We start from the raw sequence: 22,259 nt of genomic DNA on the forward strand, positions 1-22,259 counted from the left end.
TGATTTGTTTCTCCATCTCATTAAAAAGTGCTGGTGGAATATGGATCAGGATTGCATTGTATCTGTAGATTGCTTTGGGTAGAATTGACATTTTCATTATGTTGAGTCTACCTATCCATGAGCAAGGTATATTTTTCCACTTACGCAGGTCTCTTTTAGTTTCTTGCAGTACTGTCTTGTAGTATTCTCTGTATAGATCTTTTACGTCTCTGGTTAGATTTATTCCTAAGTATTTTATCTCATTGGGGGTTATTGTAAATGGTATTGATTTGGTGACTTCCTCTTTAAGTGTAACCCAGTAGTTTTTGAGGAAGGTGTTTTTCAGTTTCCATGTGTTTGGTTTTTTTCCCTTGCTTTTTGTGTTACTGATTTCTACTTTTATGGGTTTATGGTCAGAAAAGGTGCTTTGCAATATTTCAGCGCTTTGGATTTTGTTAAGGCTTGCTTTATGTCTTAATATGTGGTCTGTTCTGGAGAATGTTCCACGTGCGTTGGAATAGAAAGTATACTTGGCTGTCGTTGGGTGGAGTGATCAGTATATGTCCATGCGATCAAGTTGTTTGATTGTAGCATTTAGATCTTCTGTGTCTTTATTGAGCTTCTTTCTGGATGTTCTGTCCTTCACTGAAAGTGGTGTGTTGAAGTCTCCTACTCTTATTGTGGTTAGCTGTCTATCTCTCTTTTCAGTGCCCTTAGAGTTTGTTTTATGTATTTTGGAGCCCGGTTATTGGGTGCATAAATATTTATTATGGTTATGTCCTCCTGGTGTATTGACCCTTTAATCATTATATAGTGTCCTTCCTTATCCTTTGTGATGGATTTTCCTTTAAAGTCTGTTTTGTCAGAGAGTAATACTGCCACTCCTGCTCTGTTTTGAGTGTTGTTTGCTTTGTTATATTTTTTTCCATCCTTTGAATTTTAGATTGTTTGTGTCTTTTAGTCTAAGGTGTGTCTCTAGTAGGCATCCTATAGACGGATTGTGTTTTTTTAATCCATTCTGCCACTCCCTGTCTCTCTATTGGTGCATTTATTCCATTTATGTTCAGTGTAATTTTTGATAGGTATGAATTTAGAGCTGTCATTTTGATGTGTTTTTTGTGTGTTCCTGACAGTTTCCTTGTTCTGTTTAATTTTCTTTGCTGAATCATTTTTGTTTATGTATTTTCTTTTCATCTTTTTCATTGTTGTTGATTTTGTATTTGTTGAGTCTTTATATTTTCTTGTTTTTTATTTTGATGTGTAGGTTTGTTTCCTTTATGGTTACCTTAACATTTACCCGTTTTCCTAAGTTTAAACTAGTCTTTTATTTCGTTGTATTGCCTTGACTTCTCCATATGAAAAATCTATGTCTACATTTTTTATTCCCTCTTTTTTGTTTCAATGTTGACATCTTTTACATATTGACATCTCTGTTTACCTATTTTCAGTGTTTTAGCTTTGATTTGTTTTTGTCATTTCCCTGTTGGGTTGATATCTGGTTGCCCTGTCCTGTGTTCTAGTCTTGGATTGTTATCTGATGTTATTGATTTTCTAACCAGAAGACTCCGTTTAGTATTTCTTGTAATTTTGGTTTGGTTTTTGCAAATTCCCTAAACTTGTGTTTATCTGGAAATGCCCTAATTTCTCCATCATATTTGAGAGACAGTTTTGCTGGATATATAATTCTTGGTTGGCAATTTTTTTCCTTAAAGGTTTTATATGTGTCATCCCATTGCCTTCTTGCCTGCATAGTTTCTGCTGAGTAGCCCAAACTTATTCTTGTTGACTCTCCTTTGTAGATGACTTTTCGTTTATCGCTAGCCGCTGTTAAAAGTCTCTGTTTATCTTTGGTTTTGGCAAGTTAGATTATAATATGTCTTGGTGACTTTCTTTTGGGATCTGCCTTGTTTGGGGTTTGATGAGCATCTTGGATAGATATCTTCTCATCTTTTACCATATTGAGGAAGTTTTCTGCCAACAAATCTTCAAGGACTCTCTCTGTATTTTCTGTTATGCCCCCTCTTCTTGTACTCCAGTCACTCGTAGTTTATTCCTCTTGATAGAATCCACATAATTCTTAGGGTTCCTTCATTTTTTTAAATGCTTTTATCTGATTTTCCTCAAGTAATTTGGTGTCAGGTGCTTTATCTTCAGTCTCAGTAATTCTGACTTCCATTGCCTGAATTTTGCTCCTATGACTTTCTGTTGAGTTGTACATTTCTGAAATTTTATTTTTAATCTTCTGAAATTCTGATTTCTGTCTCTGTATGGATTCTTGCAGCCTATTAAATTTGTCATTATACTCGTCTCTAATCTTAAGTTCCTCTATTGCTTTGTCTCTGTGTTCCTTCGCTTGTTCTGTGTTTTGCCTCATCTTCCGCAAAGTTTTGTATGTTAATCTTTTTGTTCTGCCTCCGATGTTTCCAAGCAATTCTCTTTCTCCAGAAAATTTCTTGAATGTTTGTTTTGGAAGCTTGCCGAATCCATCATGGTCTACCTCTTTATGTGATTTGATACTGACTGTTGTCTCCGAGCCATCAATAAGTTATTATATTTATTTTATGTTAGCTTACTGTGTCCTTGCTTCGTGTTATATTTTGTTTTGATATGCCCAGATAGGATGCTCGTGTCAGCTACTTTTATTATTCGTGCCTGTGATGCTCTAACGTCCTTTCACCAGGTGGTTAGATCTGTTACTAAGTATGTGAGCCAAGATGTCCGTTTACTTATATGGATTCAGTTCGGGTGTCCAGGTAGTTGGTCACCAAGTGTGTAGTGCAGGCTCTCACCTACCGTCCTAGACCGGTGTGGGTGATTGGTGTAGGCACAGGTATTTGGCTGCAGGTGTTGTACTGAGCAAGGCAGGGCGCTGATGTCTGCCCCTGAGTGTTCGGGAGGAAAGCGTGTCCCTGTTCCCTAGACCGCATAGGTGGGTGGTTTTTGCAGCCAGACTAGGCGCACCCAGTGCTGTTGGCTGTAAGGACTAGGGGGGCACTACTTATTCTTGGACCCCTGTTGTGGGTGACTAGGTGGCATTGGTGGAGCCACCGTTGCTCAGGCCCCTGATGTGGGCAGGTAAGGAATGTGCTTCAGGGGCAGAGCAGTGTCAAATGTCACAAACCTGCCACTTCACAACTGAAAGAGTTGAATTTGGACTTCAGGTATATACCCTGTTGTACTGTGGTAATGAGAGCCTACGCTGTTGAAATGGGCCCACACATGTCTATGCAGGGATGAAAGGCATTTAAAATCCATGGACCCCTTATTCCTGTACCTAGACAAAGGAGTTGTCCCTACCCTGAATTCCTGGCTTAGGGGAGCCGGCAGATTATTTTTCCCGTATTTGTTAGTTTGTTCTCTCTCCAAGGCTGGGAGAATGGCTCAGCGCAGGTGACGGGTCCTACTTCCGGCCTAGGGGACGTGGCCATTACTGAAGAAGCCAGCCTGAGACCTGGTGCGAGCAGGGAGCGGGGAGGTAAATGGGAGAGAGGTTTTTCCCAAAGGGGGTGTTATTTGATCCGTGTGGTAGATCAGACACAAGTACTTAATCTTTTGCCGATTGAGTGCTGCTTTTCAGTGGTTCAGGATGCCTGAGTAGACTCTCTGCTGCTGGGCCTCTCCCAATGTGGAAAATGCCTCCCGAGTGCCACTGCTTGCCTCACCACGCACCTGAACTGATCCGGCCTGACTGGTGCTGGCTTCCGCTGGGTTAGTTCTGGCAACTCCTTGCTGCTCTGAACCGTCTCTCCCTGCCCCTCCCACTCAGTCCAATTCCTCAACTTTGCCTTCGATGTTCAGGGCGCCTAGATTGTCATATATAATCAATTCACTTGTTTTTTCGGGTCTTTGTTGTGAGAGGGACCACAGCAATTTTCTGGCTACTCTGCCTTCTCAGCCCCACCTGTCCTTTCACTTTTAAAGAAGTGGTAAATTAGACTTTAAAATCCATTCTGAGAAAAGATACTTATGTATTCATATGTATGTATGTCTGCAAGTATGTATATGCCTGTGTACATGCATTTGCATATACCTGCATACATGTGTTTGTATACATATATACACATAAATACATTACATGTATAAGATGTATGTATTTGTGTATACATAAACACACATATATTAATTAGGGTAAATTCTTGTCAAGAATTGGCCTATGTCTTGTCATTCACTACTCTGTAGTGAGTAAGTGTTTGTTAGGTGACCAGATAAGTTGTATAATCTGACCAAAAGGATGCTGTCATAATATTTTAGGAAGGTGTCTAAATTTTACAGCTTGAAAACTTCCAGGTAAAATCTCCTATAGCCTATACAACGATGTTCGTATAATACGTAAATGTGCTTGTGCATCTATACATATTTTAATGCTTATTTATTATTCATACTTTTTCCACACCATAATTTTGAAGTTTGTTATTTTTCTTTATTTAAAGGATTCTCTCTTAGCAGAAGAAGCATTTCTCTTGGTGAATTCATCCCTTCAAAATCTGAATCATTTGATATATGATGAATTTATAAAATCTGTTTTGAAGATTGTTGAGAAATTGGATCTTACACTAGAAAAACAGAATGCTGGGGAGCAAGAGGTTAGAAGTTTTTACGAGTAATAATATTACATCATTTTTATACCAACTCTCTTTTGATATAAATATTCAGAGGTAAAATAGAACATTTTTAGGGTATCAGGGACAATTGGTTTCTTCAAGATTAATATGTGTCATTGATACTTTTCTATTGAACATAGCATAATTATAGAAAATATCATTGTTAAACTGTTAAAAAAGTAAGTTATGTGTTAAATATGTTAAAATAATTTTTTTGAAAACTTGTTTACTTGTTTCTCCTTCCTTAGCAATAGTAAAGAGACAGGTCTTAACTTTGTGTAGCAGTGTCGTTGCAGTAGAATAGGGAGTCCTGGGGCTCCTCTTGTTCATAGCTGTGGAAGCTCCAAGCTCTGGGGTGCCATGTTAGGTGTTAAGTATAACAGATGGTAGGCAGAGAAAGAAGAATGTGCCAGGCCTTTTCCTGTGCCCAGTTTTCCTGGCCTGGGTATAAGGGAAGTAGTGGCTTAAGGCTGCAGCTAGGTGCTGCTCTGCTCTTGTCTGAGCAGTTTTAGTAACAAAGCACTGCCGTCCTGAGGGATGTTAAAGGGATTGAGTTCCAGTGAGAAACAGCTCATTTGCTCTGCAGCCTAGTGATATTTTCAGACTAGATGATAGTATTAGAGTTAGGTGATATGTACTTCTGCTGCAGTGCCATGAACTTGGACAAGAGATGATCAGAGGCTATGCAGAGGACACAAAGGAAAGAATTAAAAGGTATTTGCTATGGTAGTGTCATTGCATTTGATATGTTCTATTTTTTATGCTGGTGATGTGAACATCAATGTATGTTTTATTACTTTTTATACGTCTAAAATATTTCATGAAAAAAACTCAAAAATTTTGCCAAAAGGAATTTATGAGAGCTGTGTCAACAACAAACCTGATTTTTAGAGCACGTCTGTGCCATTTTTGTTGCCTTCATTGGCTTCTCTTTCTCTTCTGTTTCTTGTCCTTCTTGCTTCATTCCAACAAGTCAGCTATGACCTCTTAGTACTGTTTTTCTGTGCAAATAACCCATGCCCTCTACATTTGTTTGTCAACTGTGCCCTGCCTCTGGTATTTTCATAAGCATAGCTGTGCCAATTTAATTTTTTTGCGTGTTTTTGTAAAACAGCATAACGTGCTTATGAAAATACTTTGGGGGGTAGGGGGAGAGTGTGGTTAGCAAACAAACGTAGAAGGCATGTGTTACTTGTGTAAAAATCCGACACTTACTAAGAAAATCTGTCTCCACTTTTATGATCATCTACAGGCCCCCCAGTTCCATATTTCTACCTACATGTTTAACATTTCCACTGATAACATAAACAGTGTTTAAAACTGAACTTGATGTACTTTGCAAAAAATTATAATTTTCATTTGTCTTTCCTATTGATGTCTGTTTCTCCTGTATTTCTCTATTTTGCAGTTTGAAATCTCCAAGTTATTGCTGATACTTTCTGTTTTTTGTAATTCTGCTTCTGTGAAGGCAAATTGCTAGTTCCTTTAAGAAATGATCACCTTCTCCTTAGCCCCTCGAATTTCTGTATTTGTACTGTTCTTTTATCTCTTCACTGTATCACTTCCTATATGTCCTTTAATTTAACGTTTCCCGCCAGTTCCATATCCTCATCAGACGAAGCTCCTGAGACTCCCTGTCTCTATCTCTCTTCTCTATTCCTTCCGCGCATCATATTGGGCTTGCCCATTGAGTCAGTTGGTGACTGTTGATCAAAATCATGATTGAATGGTACAATTAATTTTTTAAGGATGAGAATGAAGCTACTGGTGCGTGGGTGATCCCAACCTCGGATCCAGCTGCTAACTTGCGTCCTGCTAAACCCCAAGATTTTTCAGCTTTCATTAACCTGGTGGAATTTTGCAGGTATTTTTAAAATTCTAATTAATTAAGAAGGAAAATTATCAGTTATTGGCTCTAATATAGTAAAAATGTTTATATAGATGGAAGAAATGAAGTTGGTAAAGACTTGAAATCTGGAATCATTTATATGGACCTTTAAAATGTATCTAAAAGTACCAGCTTAGAGTTACCATTTTTTAAAAAAATGTGTTTAAAAGTAGATCAGTTAGGAAAAAAAGGCATATAGATACGTCTGAAAACGTTACGTGATGGAGTTGTAGGCTTGCTTCCACTATGTCTCTTATAATTTTCAAAGCTGAATAAAAATATTAGAATCAGATTTTCCACATTAAGCATTTGATTTGTTTTTACAGAGAGATACTTCCTGAGAAACACATGGAATTTTTTGAGCCGTGGGTGTACTCATTTGCATATGAGTTAATTTTGCAGTCTGTACGGTTGCCACTCATCAGTGGTTTCTACAAATTGCTTACTGTCATAGTGAGAAATGCCAAGAAAATGAAATATTTTGCGGTAAGTCTTTTTTGGAGGACATTGGATGTTTGTTTTTTTAGGTTGCTTGTGTGTATATAAAGCATTATAAAATATGGGATTATAGCATGTTGCAGTTTTAAAATCTACTAATTCTATTGTATGAATTTTTAAAAATTGACATGTGAATGGCAATTGGATGACCTCTTCAAAAGATTAACTAATAGTGTGTCCTGTCCTGATTTTCCAAGCCCCTAGAGCTGATTGTGTTAGATTAGTGGGGTTCTCAAAGTATGGTTCCTGGACCAGAAGCATCAGCATCCTTTGGGAATGTGTTAAAATGCAAATTCTCAGGCCCTCTCAGACTCACCTAGTCAGAAATTTTGGGGCAGGCCCAGCATGCTGTTTTACAACAAGCCCTCCAGGAGACAGTTCCAGTTGGCTATGAGACTGGCTTCTTCCAGGGTGAGCAGTGTAGTAGTTGTCCTGCCTCCGGGCTCACAAGCACATCTTATTGGGAGATGGAGGAGAAAGGAACTGACTCACCCCTTCCCGTAGCTGTCGGCTTCCCACCTCCTGCTCTGTTTCTGACTGGTGTTTGCCTTGGACTGTTGTCCTGAGCCCACCTTCCCTTCCTCTCTGAATGAAACACCAGTAAAGGGACAATGGATTCACCAGTCTGAAGAGAGGTTGGAACTGCTGGGTTGGGGTGCAGAGTTACCTGGTCATTGTTCAGCATACTAATTTAATATTTTACTTCACAGGGCATTAGTCCAAAGAGTCTGAAGCACTCTTCTGAGGATGCAGAAAAGTATTCTTGTTTTGCTTTATTTGTAAAATTTGGTAAAGAGGTAATTTTAAAATGATTTATCATTTATCTTAGTGTTATTGTGGGCTGTTTTAAAATGAATGTATTTTGAAAAAAATCCTGGTGATCATAAATGATCTAATTAAAAATCGGTTTACTAAATCCAGGCTGTGAATAAGGTCTTAGAAAACACTAAAGAAGGAAACCATTGTGCTTCAAGAGTCCTTTGGATTTTCTTAAAATAACTTAATTGAGTGATGGCAACTCAAAATTCAGTAGATTCTTCAGTTTTTTTCATATTGTTAGGTATTAAGTGTTTCAACAAATGTACTTTTCCTGGTTATCACAACTTCATCTGTAGGTGACTTACCATGTCATAAAAGCTACATGCTCATTTTTCCTATTTGAGAATAGGGTAAATATATATGTATTTTTATTTATTTATTTTTATTGTACTTTAGATGAAGGTTTACAGAACAAATTAGCTTCTCATTAAACCGTTAGTACACATATTGTTTTATGACATTGTTTAATAACCCCACGACATGTCAGCATTCTCCCTTCTTGACCTTAGGTTCCCTATTACCAGCTTTCCTGTCCCCTCCTGGCTCTTAGTTCTTGCCCCTGCACTGGTGTGCCGCTTTAGTCTCATTTTGTTTTACGGACCTGTCTAATCTTTGGTTAAAGGGTGAACCTCAGGAGTGACTTCATTACTGAGCTAAAAGGGTTTCTGGGGGCCATACTCTTGGGGTTTCTCCAGTCCATCAGGCCAGTAAGTCTCATCATTTATTCTGAGTTAGAATTTTGTTCTACATTTTTATCTAGCCCTGTCCAGGACCCTCTATTGTGATCGAGAATAGGGTAAATATTTTTTAATTGATTTTTAAGTTGTATGCTGTCTTCAGGCAGACAACACTGTCTTTTCTCATTTCTTGGTAGGTATCAGTTAAAATGAAGCAATACAAAGATGAGCTTTTGGCCTCATGCTTGACATTCGTCCTGTCCCTGCCACACGACATCATTGAGATTGACATGAGAGCCTACGTTCCTGCATTGCAGGTAGGTGTGTTGTCTTGAGCAGATTCGTTTCTTTATGCAATGCTGTATTTCTTTGGAAACACTGAAATATCATAGTTCTTTAGGTGCTTTGCCATCAGACACACCTGTTTCAGTTTCTGCTTCTGCTGCTTATTGGCTTTGGGATTTGAGATGCTTGACTTCCACTTTCTGAGCTTCCCTTGTAGGTTGATACAAAGTTTAAACTTTCTGTGCTTTGAAAGTATGCAGTACAGTACTGGAGGCACCCTCTTACCTCCAGCAGTGTTTGATGTCCCAGTAGTAGGAGGGATAGTAATTAGAAACCACAATTAACTGTTGTTTTTTTTTCCCTTTAAATCTTAAATTCCTGAGTTTCATTTTACTTTGTTTGTATTAATAGATGGCTTTCAAACTGGGCTTGAGTTATACTCCCTTGGCGGAAGTAGGCCTGAATGCCCTAGAAGAATGGTCAGTTAACATCCACAGATACGTAATTCAGCCATATTACAAAGACATTCTACCCTGCCTTGACGGTTATCTGAAAACTTCAGCCTTATCAGGTAAGGATTGGAAAAATTGTGATGTGTGAATCTTAATTAAAATGGCAATGTGATAACCATAATAGGACTTTTTGTAATAGTATTTTTATAACTTGTGGAATTTGAACCCAAAATTTTCAGAATAATTTGACTAGTATTTTTGTAATTGCCCTAGTTCATTTCAGTATCATTGGCACAATAGGAGGTCTAATTGAGGCATTAAAACTATTTTTCAGTTTTTAAATAATCTATTTCATTTTTGTTGTTGTTAAGAATGTACACAACAGAACATAAACCAGTTCAACAGTTTCTACATGGACAATTCAGTGACATTGATCACATTCTTCGACTTGTGCAACCATTCTCACCCTCGTTTTCTGAGTTGTTCCTCTCCCATTAACATAAATTCACCGCCCCCTAGGTTTTCTGTCTAAACTTTCCAGTTGCTATTGTTAATTTGATCCCATATAGGTAGATTTTACAAGAGCACAATACTCAAGGAAGACCGTTTTAAAAAAAGTTTACTTTTAAGAAGTCTTCAGGGGATGTTTTTGGTTTACGGTTTAAAGATTATCTTAGGGCAATAGTTTTGGGAGTTTAATTCAACCCCTATGGCAAACTATTTTTCATTTTGTTCACTTATATTCTATTAAGATTTATAAAATCTTCAAGGACGGCACTCTATCTTAAATATCATTGAACCTCTTATAGCTTCTAATACACTCCCTTGCAAAAAATTTGCACCACCAGAAAATTTAATACTAATGTTATAATTTGGTCTTTATTGTTTTTTAAAAATATTGCTGATGAAGACTAATGCTAGCCAGTTAAGAAGAATTGAAAAAAAAATTATCATAGAAGAAATAGGCTTGGGAAAAGATTCAGAGAAATAAATCTGGCTGGCAGAAGTATTACTAGTTAAGAAAAGTAGCGTTAGAGTGGAGAGGACAGATTTACTTAAACCAAAGTGAAAAGAGACATTGTTTTCTGATGGAAGAAATTAAAGATTCAGTTAGTAGAGAAAAACTGAAGTATTTGTAAGAATTTAAACTTCACCTCTGTAAATCATTATTCTATTGTATATTCATTTGCTGTGTCTGGTTTATGTGACACTCTCAATACATATGCAGAGTTCATGAAGAAGCGTTCAAAATTTTGGAAGACTTATGTAAACGATGGCAATAACTAGTATATTTTAGAGTCAAGATATACAAAACTAGTTAATGTTTATAGGTTAGTCAGTCTTTTTAAAATTCACTTTATATAAGGAGTGCTGCTATTTGAGTAGTTCACCAAAAGCACATTGAGTTACTGAAAAAAATGAATATATCTGTGTTTCTTTGTGGTACTTTCATTTGTTTTCTTGAATTTAGTTCTATTAATTATTTCATTGAGATTTGTATTTGTTTTAAGTTAATAAGGGAAATTACTGTGATTCTTTTAAAGTAAGGATTTCTATGTTGATAAATATGTGTACACCTACCCCTTACTTACTATCTAGTTATCCGACGTTTTGCATTTACAACAACGGTAAAAAATCTTCTATCTGACTGTTTTGTGCATTAACAATGTACATCTGGCATTAATGAATGCTAAAGTGCAAGGTGAGAGTAACACTGGCTGTGCTGCTTAAGGTTGTGTGTCTTCTTGCCTGGGCCATGATTCTCAGTGCTTTGGCAGTTATGTAATGTAATGTAATTTTGACAGTTACATAATGATATAGTCTGCCTCCATTTTGTGATCTGATGTGGTCATCCTCCATTTTTGCTTAATGCCAGTTTTCACATAATGATCTGGTCTCTGGAACGTAATCATATTGATAAGTGAGGAGTGGGAGTACTCACTGTAAATAATTAGAAAATAGGAAAAAGCAGAGTAAGCAAAATGAAATAACAGAAGAAAATCCATAATCTTATCATTCAAAGATAACCATTCTTTTTAATGACTTAATATTGATATGATATCAAACTTCCAGAACAGTTACATTAATAGTAAAAAGAACTATATATGCTTTACGCAGATTCACCAGTTATTAAGATTTTGTACCATTTGCTTTACCATTGTGTGTGCTCTGTCTCTGTGTGATTACATGTATAAGCATATATTACATCTAAATTTTTTCTGAACCATTTGTGAGATCTTTATGCCTAAATACTGCATTAAGAGTGAAGACTTTTTTTATACAACCACAGTATCATTATCAAAATCAGGAAAAGTAACATTGATACGTTCTTTTTCTGTAACATACAGTCCAAGGAGCCTTGGTGGCTCAGTGGTTAAGTGCTTGGCTGCTACCCGAAAGGTCAGTGGTTTGAACCTGCCAGCTGCTCTGTAGTAGAAAGATGTGGCAGTCAGCTTCTGTAAAGATTACAGCCTTGGAAACCATATGGGTAGTTCTACTCTGTCCATTTCTGCTGGAAATGATTCAATGCCAATGGTTTTTTTTTTAACCTGCAGTCCATGTGCATGTTTTTCAGTGGTCCCATTAATTTCTTCTGTAGTTAGTAGTCATAACTCCTTAATTTCCTTTAATCTGGGATAGTTATTCAGCCTTTCTCAGTTCTCATGACCTTGGCATGTTTGAAAATTGCAGGCTGGTTATTCTGTAGAATGGCCTTCATTGGGTTTGTATGATATTTCCTCGTGATTAGAGTCAGGTTGTGCATTTTTGGCAGAAATATACCAGCACTGCTGCTGTGTCCTCTTTGTGGCACCATGTTGGCAGTTGGTGCCATTACTGTGGATAACATGGCCAGGTCTTTCTGTAATTGTAAAGTTACCATTTTTCCTTTGTATGAAGCAGTAATTTGTGGCCCTCTTCCCTTCCTCAAGGGTTTGGTCGTCAGCCTTTAGGTAGTGCAGAGGGAGGACAAGGGTGGGAGGAGAAAAGCAGGGGAGAGAGGAGGGGGGCTGAGGAAGGTGAGGGGCTAGAGCAGGATTGGGGCGCCTACACGTGAAGGCATCCATGTAGGGGGATGGGAGCCCAGGCAGGGTAAGGAGGGCAGCAGGTATCATAGTTTGGCTACTTATGGAGGATGGATCAAATACGTAAATAGGTTTAGAATGGTGGAAGCTAGGTTGCTCACTGTTGGAGAAAGAAGTTACAAATATGGAAAGAGATAATTGGAATGAACCTATGGTGCTGGATGGGAATTGGATGTATCAATGGGAAGCTCATGGTTCTTTTTCTCTTTGTCTCCTTATATATGTACACGCACATACACACACACATACATATACACACATACTGAGATACATATATGGACAAATAAATGTAGAAATAAATGGAGGTGAAAGTGTGTATGTAATACATGCATATATCCCCTAATTCTGTCCACTGAGAGGGCCTAGGAATAGTGACGTCTTAATAGAAGTGAGCAAACCCAGTGCCCAGATCGTGGCTTCTAAATGCCATTTTGCATGAAAAGGAACCAGTACACCTTTGAGAAATGGCTGGCTACAGGCTGGGGCAGGAAAAATATAAGATGAACCTGGAATATTGTGTTTTCTGAAACATCTAGAAAGCAGACAAGTGTTTTAAAGAATGGTAAGGTAGTGTCATGGACAAAACTGGGATAATTTGAATGTAAATAAGTAATTTCAGAAACAGATTATAACCCATGGAATCAAATAGGAAACAATGAGTATGGGCAGATAAGAATAAAATTAGTAATTGCAAGTTTTCTATAGCTGTGTGGCCACTTACACAAAGCTAGCAGCTTAAAATGGCACCTCACGGTTCTGTAGGTAAGGAGTCCAGATGGGCTTGGCAGGATACTCTGCTCAGGGTCTCACAAGGCCAAAATCAAGGTGTCAGCCAGGTGGGGCTCTTACCTGGAGGTTCTGAGGGAGAATCAGCTTCCAGGCTCCTTCAGGTTGTAGGACTGTGGTCCCCGTTTCTTGCTTTTTATTGGTCGGGGGTCACTCTAGGCTCCTAGAGGCTGCTGTCTTGCCCTGCATATGGTCCTTCCATTTCCACAGCCAGCAGTGGCATGCCAAGTCCTTTTTTACTTCCCCTCTACCAGCTGGAGAAAACTCGCTTTTAAGGGGCTTGTATCATTAGGTCAGGTTCACCTGGATAATCTCCCTTTTTGCCATTAACACAACTCCAGGACTAACACCAGTGAGTAAGGTCACGGGGCTATCTTAAAACTCTGCCAACACAGATAGTTTCTGAGTACCTTCCCCCCAAATGCTTATTAATCACTGTCTTAGTCATCTAGTGCTGCCATAACAGAAATACCACAAGTGGATGGTTTTAACAAAGAGAAGTTTATTTCCTGACAGTAAGGTAGGCTAAAAGTCCAAACTCAAGGTGTCAGCTCCAGGGGAAGGCTTTCTCTCTATCGGCCTTCTCATCAGTGTTCCCCCAGACTAGAAGCTTCTCTGTGCAGGAACCCGGGTCCAAAGGACGTGCTCTGCTCCCAGTAGTGCTGTCTTGATGGTATGAGATCCCCCTGTCTCACTGCTCACTTCTGTCTTTTATATGTCAAGAGATTGCCTCAGGACACAATCCAGTCTTGTACATCAGGTCCTGCCTTACTAACACAACTGCCACCCATCCTCCCTCATTAACATCATAGAGGCAGGTTTACAACATACAGGAAAATCACACAGTACCAGGAATTATGGCCTAGCCAAACTGATACACACATTTTTTGGGAGGACATAATTCAAACCATGACAATCACCAAGGTTAAGAATAGTAACTTTACAATGGAGAAATCTGGCAGATGCCACCTTCACCTCCCAAACAAAGGTGACCTGGTCAGTCGTGGGGCAGACGGGGCTCCCAGAAGCCCACAGTCTCCACTGGCAGCCTCCCGAGGTGTGACCCGTCTCTGCTTTAGTGCAGTATACACGGAGCGTGGAGTCTTGGCACATTATATAGAAAATAGTGTAGCTTTTCACATTATAGGTGAAGAAATTAACTCGCAAACCAAAGAAGCAAATCCTTCTAGATTGAGTGGCCTTTCCTGAAAGTTTTTACTGATTTCATAACTTCTTTTCAGACTCAGGTGTATGCTTTCCAAGTTTTGCCCTTTATCATGGTCTTTTATATTCTGGAACAAACTGACACTTAACTTTTGGGCAGCCGTTGTCTCCCGAGAAGTTGTGAGATATTGTGCATGTTGACGTGTGCTCTTCAAAGAAATCAGTAATTGTTTTTTTCTTTTTTTTTAGCTTATTATTATTTTTTATTGTGCTGTAAGTGAAAGTTTACAGTTCAAGTCAGTTTCTCATACAAAAAGTTATACACACATTGCTATGTGACCCCAGGAGGTCTCCCTATAATGTGACAGCACACTCCTCCTTTCCACCCCGGATTTCCCGTGTCCATTCAACCAGCTTTTGTCCCTTTTTGCCTTCTCATCTGGCGTCCAGACAGGAGCTGCCCATTAGTCTCATGTGTCTACTTGAGCTTCACGAGTATCATTTTATGTCCCATAGTTCAGTCTATTCTTTGTCTGAAGAGTTGGCTTTGGGAATGGTTTCAGTTCTGGGCTAACAGAGTATCTGGGGGCCATGTCTTCCAGGGTCCTTCCAGTTCCAGTCAGACCATTAAGTCTGGTCTTCTTACTAGAATTTGAGTTCTGCACCCTGCTTTTCTCCTGCTCCATCAGGGACTCTCTGTTGTGTTCCCTGTCTGGGTGGTCATTGGTGGTAGCCAGGCACCATCTAGTTCTTCTGGTCTCAGGCTGATGTAGTCTCTGGTTTATGTGGCCCTTTCTGTCTCTTGGGCATATATTTTCCTGGTGTCATTGGTATTCTTCATTCTCCTTTGCTCCAGGTGGGCTGGGACCAATTGATATATCTTAGATGGCTATCTTTTAAGACCCTAGATGCCACTCACCAAAATGGGATGCAGAACATTTTCTTAATAAACTCTGTTACACCAGTTGACCTAGACGTCCCCTGAAAGCATGGTCCCCAGACCCCAGCCCCTGCTGCACTGTCCCTCGAAGTGTTTGGTTGTATTCAGGAAACTTCTTAGCTTTTGGTTTAGTCCAGTTGTGCTGACTTCCCCTGTAGTGTGTGTTGTCCTTCCTTTCACTCAAGATAATTCTTGTCTACTATCTAGTTAGTGAATACCCCTCCCGCTACCGCCCCACCCTCATAACCATCAAAGAAGGTTTTCTTCTGTGTTTAAACCTTTTCTTGAGTTTTTATAATAGTGGTCTTATACAATATTTGTCCTTTTGCAACTGACTAAATTCATTCAGCATAATGCCTTCCAGATTCATCCATGTTATAAGATGTTTCAGAGATTCATCATTTTTCTTTATCATTGCATAGTATCCCATTGTGTGAATATACCATAATTTGTTTATACATTCGTCTGTTGATGGGCACCTAAGTTGTTTCCATCTTTTTGCTGTTGTGAACAGTGCTGCAGTGAACATGGGTGTGCATGTTTCTATTCGTGTGACGGCTCTTATTTCTCTAGGATGTATTCCAAGGAGTGGGATTGCTGGATCCTATGGTACTTCTAGTTTTAGCTTTTTAAGGAAGTGCCAAATCGGTTTCCAGAGTGGTTGTACTGTTTTACATTCTTAGCAATAGTGTATAAGTGTTCCTGTCTCTCCACAACCTCTCCAACATTTATTATTTTGTGTTTTTTAGATTAATGCTGACCTTGTTGGGGTGAGATGGTATCTCATTGTAGTTTTGATTTGCATTTTTCTAATGACTAATGTTCATGAGCATTTCCTCATGTGTCTGTTAGCCGCCTGAATGTTTTCTTTGGCGAAGTGCCTGTTCATATCCTTTGCCTATTTTTTAATTGGGTTATTTGTCTTTTTGTTGAGGTTTTTCAATGTTTTGTAGATTTTAGAGATTAGACGCTGATCAGATTTGTTGTCGCCAAAAATTTTTTCCTAGTTTGTAGGTTGTCTTTTTACTCTTTTGTGAAGTCTTTTGAGGAGCTTAAGTGTTTGATTTTTAAGAGCTCGCATTTATCTAGTTTCTTTTCTGGTGTTTGCGCATTGTTATTTATGGTTTTATTCTATTTATCCCATGTAGTAGGGCTCCCAGAGTTGTCCCTATTTTTTCTTCTATGATCTTTACCGTTTTTGATTTTATATTTAAGTCTGATCCATTTTGAGTTAGTTTTTGTGCATGGTGTGAGGTATGGGTCTTGTTTCATTTTTTTGCAGATGGATACCCAGTTATGCCAGCCCCATTTGTTAAAGGGAGTGTCTTTTCCCCAATTAATGGACTTTGGGATTTTGTCAAATATCAGCTGCTCATAGGTGGATGAATTTACATCTGGATTCTCAATTCTGTTCCATTGGTCTATGTATCTGTTGTTGTACCACTACCAGGCTGTTTTAACTACTGTGGCGATATATTAGGTTCTAAAAATCAGGTAGTGTTAGGCCTCTCACTTCGTTCTTCAGTAATGCTTTACTTACCCGGGGCCTCTTCCCTTTCTATATGAAGTTGGTGATTTGTTTCTCCATCTCATTAAAAAATGCCAGTGGAATTTGGATCGAGATTGCATTGTATCTGTAGATCCCTTTGGGTAGAATTGACATTTTCACAATGTTGAGTCTTCCTATCCATGAGCAAGGTATGTTTTTCCACTTACGCAGGTCTCTTTTGGTTTCTTGCAGTAGTGTTTTGTAGTTTTCATTGTATAGGTCTTTTATGTCTCTGGTTAGATTTACTCCTAAGTATTTTATCTTCTTGGGGGCTTTTATGAATGGTATTGATCTTGTGATTTCCTCTTCGAAGTTCTCGTTGTTAGTGCAGAGGAATCCAACTGATTTTTGTTGTTTATCTTGTATCCTGATTGTCTTAGTCACCTAGTGTTGCTATAACAGAAGTATCACAAGTGGATGGCTTTAATGAAGAGGAAGTTATTTTCTCACAGTCTAGCCGGCTAGAAGTCCAAATTCAGGGCATCAGCTCCAGGAGAAGGCATTCTCTGTCGGAGTTCTCCTCAATCTTCCCCTGGACTAGGAGCTTCTTTGCACAGGGACCCAGGGTCCAAAGGACGCGCTGTGTTGTTGCCACTGCTTTCTTGGTGGTATGAGGTTCCCCCACTCTGCTCGCTTCCCTTTTATTTTTATCTGCTGAGAGATAAAAGGTAATGTAGGCCACACCCCAGGGAAACTCTGTTTACATTGGATCAGGGATGTGACATTAATAAGAGTGTTGCAATCCCACCCTAATTCTCTTTAACATACAGTTACAATCACAAATTGGAGGACAGTGACACAATACTCGGAATCATGGCCTAGCCAAACTGATATACGCATTTTTGGGGGGGACACAATTCAATCCATAACACTGATACTCTGCTGAAATCTTCCATTGGTTTCAGTAGTTTTCTTGTGGATTCTTTGGGGTTTTCTGTGTATAAGATCATGTCATCTGCAAATAAAGATACTCTGACTTCTTCCTTACTAGTTTGGATGCCCTTTATTTCTTTTTATAGCCTAATTGCTCTGGCTAGGACCTCCAGCACAATGTTGAATAAGAGTGGTGATAAAGGGCATTCTTGTCTGGTTCCCATTCTCAAGGGTAATCCTTTCAGACTCTCCCCAGTTAAGATGATGTTGGCTGTTGACTTTGTATAAATGCCTTTAATTATGTTGAGGAATTTCCCTTCTATTCCTATTTTGCTAAGAGTTTTTATCATGAATGTGTGTTGGACTTTGCCAAATGCATTTTCCCCATCAATTGATAAGATCATGTGGTTCTTTTGTTTTATTTATGTGATGGATTACATTGATTGTTTTTCTAATATTGAACCATCCATGCATATCTAGTGTAAATCCCACTTGGTCATGATGAATTATTTTTTTAATATGTTGTTGAATTCTATTGTCTAGAATTTTGTTGAGGATTTGTGCATCAATGTTCATGAGGGATATTGATCTGTAATTTTCTTTTTATGTGGTGTTTTTACCTGGTTTTGGTATCAGGGTTATGCTAGCTTCATAGAATGAGTTTGGGAGTATTTCGTCCTTTTCTGTGCTGTGAAATACCTTCAGTAAGTACTGTGTTAACCCTTTGAAAGTTTGGTAGAATTCTCCAGTGAAGCCATCCAGGCCAGGGTGTTTTTTTGTTGGGAGTTTTGTAATTACCTTTTCAATCTCTTCTTTTGTTATGGGTTTATTTAGTTCTACCTGTGTTTGTGTTAATTCAGGGTAGCTAGTGAGTTTCTAGAAATTTGTCCATTTCCTCTAGGTTTTCAAATTTGTTAGAGTACAGTTTTTCATACTATTCTGTTATGATTCTTTTAATTTCAGTTGGGTCTGGTGTGATATCACCCATCTCATTTCTTAGAAGGGTTATTTGCTTCCTCTCCTGTTTTTCTTTTGTCGGTTTGGCCAGTGGCTTATCGATTTTGTTGATCTTTCCAAAGAACTAGCTTTTGGTCTTATTAACTCTTTCAATTGTTTTTCTGTTCTCTGTTTCATTTAATTCTGCTCTAATCTTATTATTTTCTTTCTTCTGGCACCTGCTGTCTTTCTGCTCGTTCCTGTTGTAAGGTTAATGTTTTGATTATGGCCATTTTTTCTTTTTGGATGTGTGCATTTATCGCTCTAAACTGACCTCTGAGCACTGCTTTTGCTGTGTTGCAAAGGTTTTGGTAGGATGTGTTTTCATTCTCGTTTGATTCTATGAATTTCTTTATTCCATCCTTAATTTCTTCTATAACCTAGTAGTCTTTGAGCAAGGTGTTGTTCAGTTTCCATGTGTTTGATTTTTTTCCTTTTTGTGTTGTTGATTTTCTACTTTTATGGCTTTATGGTCAGAAAAGATGCTTTGTAATATTTCTATGCTTTGGATTTTGTTAAGGCTTGCTTTATTGCCTGATATGTGGTCCATTCTGGAGAATGTTCCATGTGCATTGGAAAAGAAATTATGCTTGGCTGCTGTTGTGTGGAGTGTTCGGTATATGTCTATGAGATCAAGTTGGATGATTATAGCATTTAGCTCTTCCATGTCTTTGTTTAGCTTCTTTCTGGATGTTCTATCCTTCAGCGAAAGTGGTGTGTTGAAGTCTCCTACTACTATTGTGGAACTGTCTAACTCTCTTTCCAGTGCTCTTAGAGTTTGTTTTATGTATTTTGGAGCCTTGTTGTTGGTTGCGTAAATATTTATTATAGTTATGTCCTCCTGGTGTATTGACCCTTTAATCATTGTATAGTGTCCTTCCTAATTCTTTGTGGTGGATTTTCCTTTAAAGTCTATTGTGTTAGAGATTAATATTGTCACTCCTCCTCTTTTTTGAGTGTTGTTTGCTTGATATATTTTTTTCCATCCTTTGAGTTTTTGTTTGTGTCTTTAAGTCTAAGATGCGTCTCTTGTAGGCAGCATATAGATGGATCGTGTTTTTTTATCCAATCTGCCACTGTCTGTCTCTTTATTGGTGCATTTATTCCATCTACATTCAGGGTAATTATTGATAGTTATCAGTTTAGTGCTGTCATTTAGATGTCTTTTTGTGTGTGTTGTTCACAGTTTCTTTGTTCCACTTAATTTTCTGTGCTGAGTCGTTTTTTATGTATTTTCTTGTCATCTGTTTCACTGTTGTTGATTTTGTGTTTGCTAAGTCTTTACATTTATCTGGTTTTTTCATTTTGGCTTGTAGGATTGTTAGTTTCCTTTATGGTTACCTTAATATTTACCCCTGTTTTTCTAAGTTTATTCCAGTCTTTTACTTCTTCATATTGCCTTGACTTCCTGTCCACATGAAAAATCCATGTCTACATTTTTTTATGTCCCTCTTTTTTGTTTTAATGTTGTCATCTTTTACATATTGACATCCGTTTCCCTATTTTCAGTGTTTTAGGTTTGATTTACTTTTGTGACTTCCCTATCTGGGTTGATACCTGGTTGCTCTGTCCTGTGTTCTAGTCTTGGATTGTTATCTGATGTTACTGATTTTCTAACTGGAAGACTCCCTTTAGTATTTCATGTAATTTTGGTTTTGTTTTTGCAAATTCCCTAAACTTTTGTTTATCTGGAAATGCCCTAATTTCGCCGTCATATTTGAGAGACAGTGTAGTTGGATATGTAATTCTTGGCTGGCATTTTTATCCTTCAGAGCTTTATATATGTCATCATGTTGCCTTCTTGCCTGTATGGTTTCTGCTGAGTAGCCTGAGCTTATTCCAATTGACTCTCCTTTGTAGATGACTTTTCTTTTATCCCTAGCTGCTCTTAAAATTCTCTCTTTATCTTTGGTTTTGGCAAGTTGGATTATAATATGTCTTGGTGACTTTCTTTTGGGATCTACCTTATGTGGGGTTCGATGAGCATCTTGGATAGATATCTTCTGGTGACTTTCTTTTGGGATCTACCTTATGTGGGGTTCGATGAGCATCTTGGATAGATATCTTGTCATCTTTCATGATATCAGGGAAGTTTTCTGCCAACAAATCTTCAAGAATTGTCTCTGTATTTTCTGTTGTCTTCTCCATCCTGGTACTCCAGTCACTCGTAGGTTATTCCTCTTGATAGAGTCCCACATAATTCTTAGGGTTTCTTCATTTTTTTAGATACTTTTGTCTGATTTTTCCTCAAATAAGTTGGTGTCAAGTGTAGTCTCACTAATTCTGACTTCCATTGCCTCAATTCTGCTCCTATGACTTTCTGTTGTCTAGTTCTGGAATTTTATTGTTATATCTTCTGGGTTTTTGATTGCTGTCTCTGTATGGATTCTTGCAGCTTGTTAAATTTGTCATTATGCTCTTCTCTAGTCTTTTTTATTTCCTCTATTGGGTGTTATGCATTTTGTTTAATTTTCTTCTCAGACTCTTGAAGAGTTGTGTATATTAATCTTTTGTATTCTGCCTCTCGTAATTCCAAGAAATTTTCCTGCTGTGGTAAATTCCTAGATTCTTTATTTTGGGAGCTTCCTGAAGCCATCATGTATTACTTCTTTATGTGATTTGATATTGACTGTTGTCTCCAAGCCATCAATAAGTTATTTATTTATTTTATGTTTGCTTACTGTGTCCTAGCTTCTTGTTTTGTTTTAATATGCCCAAATAGGCTTCTTGTATGAGCTAGTTTGATTTTTGACACCTTTGAAGCTCTAATGTCCTGTCACCAGGTGGTTAGCTGTTACTAGGTATGAGAGCTTAGGAGTCTGCCCACTCCTCCTGTATGGATTCAGCTCAGGTTCCCAGGTAGATAGCCACCCAGTGTGTGGTGTAGGCTCCCACTTACAGTCCTAGACAGGCATGGGTGATTGGTATAGGCATAAGCATCTGGCTGCAGCTGGGGGACACACTCTGATCAAGGCAAGGGGCTGACGGCCACCCCTGAGTGTCCAGAAGGAAGGTGTGTCCTTGTTCCCTAGAAATCATAGGTGGGTGGGTTTTGCAGCTGGAATATGAGCACCTAATGCTGTTGGCTGTAAGGACTGGGGGGCACCTCTTATTCATGGGCCCCTATCTCAGGTGGCTAGGTGGCGTGGGTGGAGCCACCAGTCCTCAGGTCCCTGACGTGTGTAGGTGAAGTTTCTGCTTAATGGGCAGAGTAGTGTCGAATGTCAAGAACCTGCCCCTTCACAGCTGAAACATTTGAAGTTAAGAGTTCTGGTATATACCCCCTTGTACTGCAGTAATGAGGGCCTATCCTGTTGAGATGGGCCTCACAAGTCTATGCAGTGGGAAAGGCACTCAAAGTCTATGAATCCCTTATGTCTGTGCCTAGGCAAAGGATCTATGCCTACCCTGGTTTTCGGGTTTAGCGGAGCCGGCAGTTTATTTTTTCCTCTGTTTGTCAATTTTGTTCACTCTCCATGACAGGGAGAATGGCTCCGGGCGTGTTACGGATCCTGCTTCTGGCTCAGGGGACTCAGGAATTGCTGAAGCTGGTCTGGGACCCAGTGCAGAGCAGGGAGTGGGGAGGTAAATGGATAGAGGTTTTTCCCCTAAGGGGGGTGTTTTTGATCCACGAGGTAAGCTGTACGCAAGTGCTTATCTTTCGCTGAT

At 38.7% G+C, this 22,259-nt stretch overlaps 1 protein-coding gene across 3 annotated transcripts in view; it reads left to right on the forward strand.

Annotated features, from left to right (window-relative positions):
- PRKDC (protein kinase, DNA-activated, catalytic subunit) overlaps positions 1–22,259 on the forward strand; it is a 362,155-nt gene that overhangs the window by 66,465 nt on the left and 273,431 nt on the right. For all 3 annotated transcript variants that reach the window (XR_002823982.1, XM_023730648.1, XM_004375604.2), the window contains 6 exons: positions 4,410–4,562; positions 6,329–6,444; positions 6,795–6,954; positions 7,677–7,763; positions 8,660–8,779; positions 9,159–9,318. Coding sequence is in view for 2 of the 3 variants with exons in the window: in XM_023730648.1 (XP_023586416.1) it covers positions 4,410–4,562; positions 6,329–6,444; positions 6,795–6,954; positions 7,677–7,763; positions 8,660–8,779; positions 9,159–9,318 (796 nt within the window). In the remaining variant the exon portion in view is untranslated. The remainder of the gene's footprint in view (positions 1–4,409; positions 4,563–6,328; positions 6,445–6,794; positions 6,955–7,676; positions 7,764–8,659; positions 8,780–9,158; positions 9,319–22,259) is intronic.

Source organism: Trichechus manatus, unplaced genomic scaffold (assembly GCF_000243295.1).
Source record: "Trichechus manatus latirostris isolate Lorelei unplaced genomic scaffold, TriManLat1.0 scaffold00038, whole genome shotgun sequence".
NCBI classification, from domain to species: Eukaryota; Metazoa; Chordata; class Mammalia; order Sirenia; family Trichechidae; genus Trichechus; species Trichechus manatus.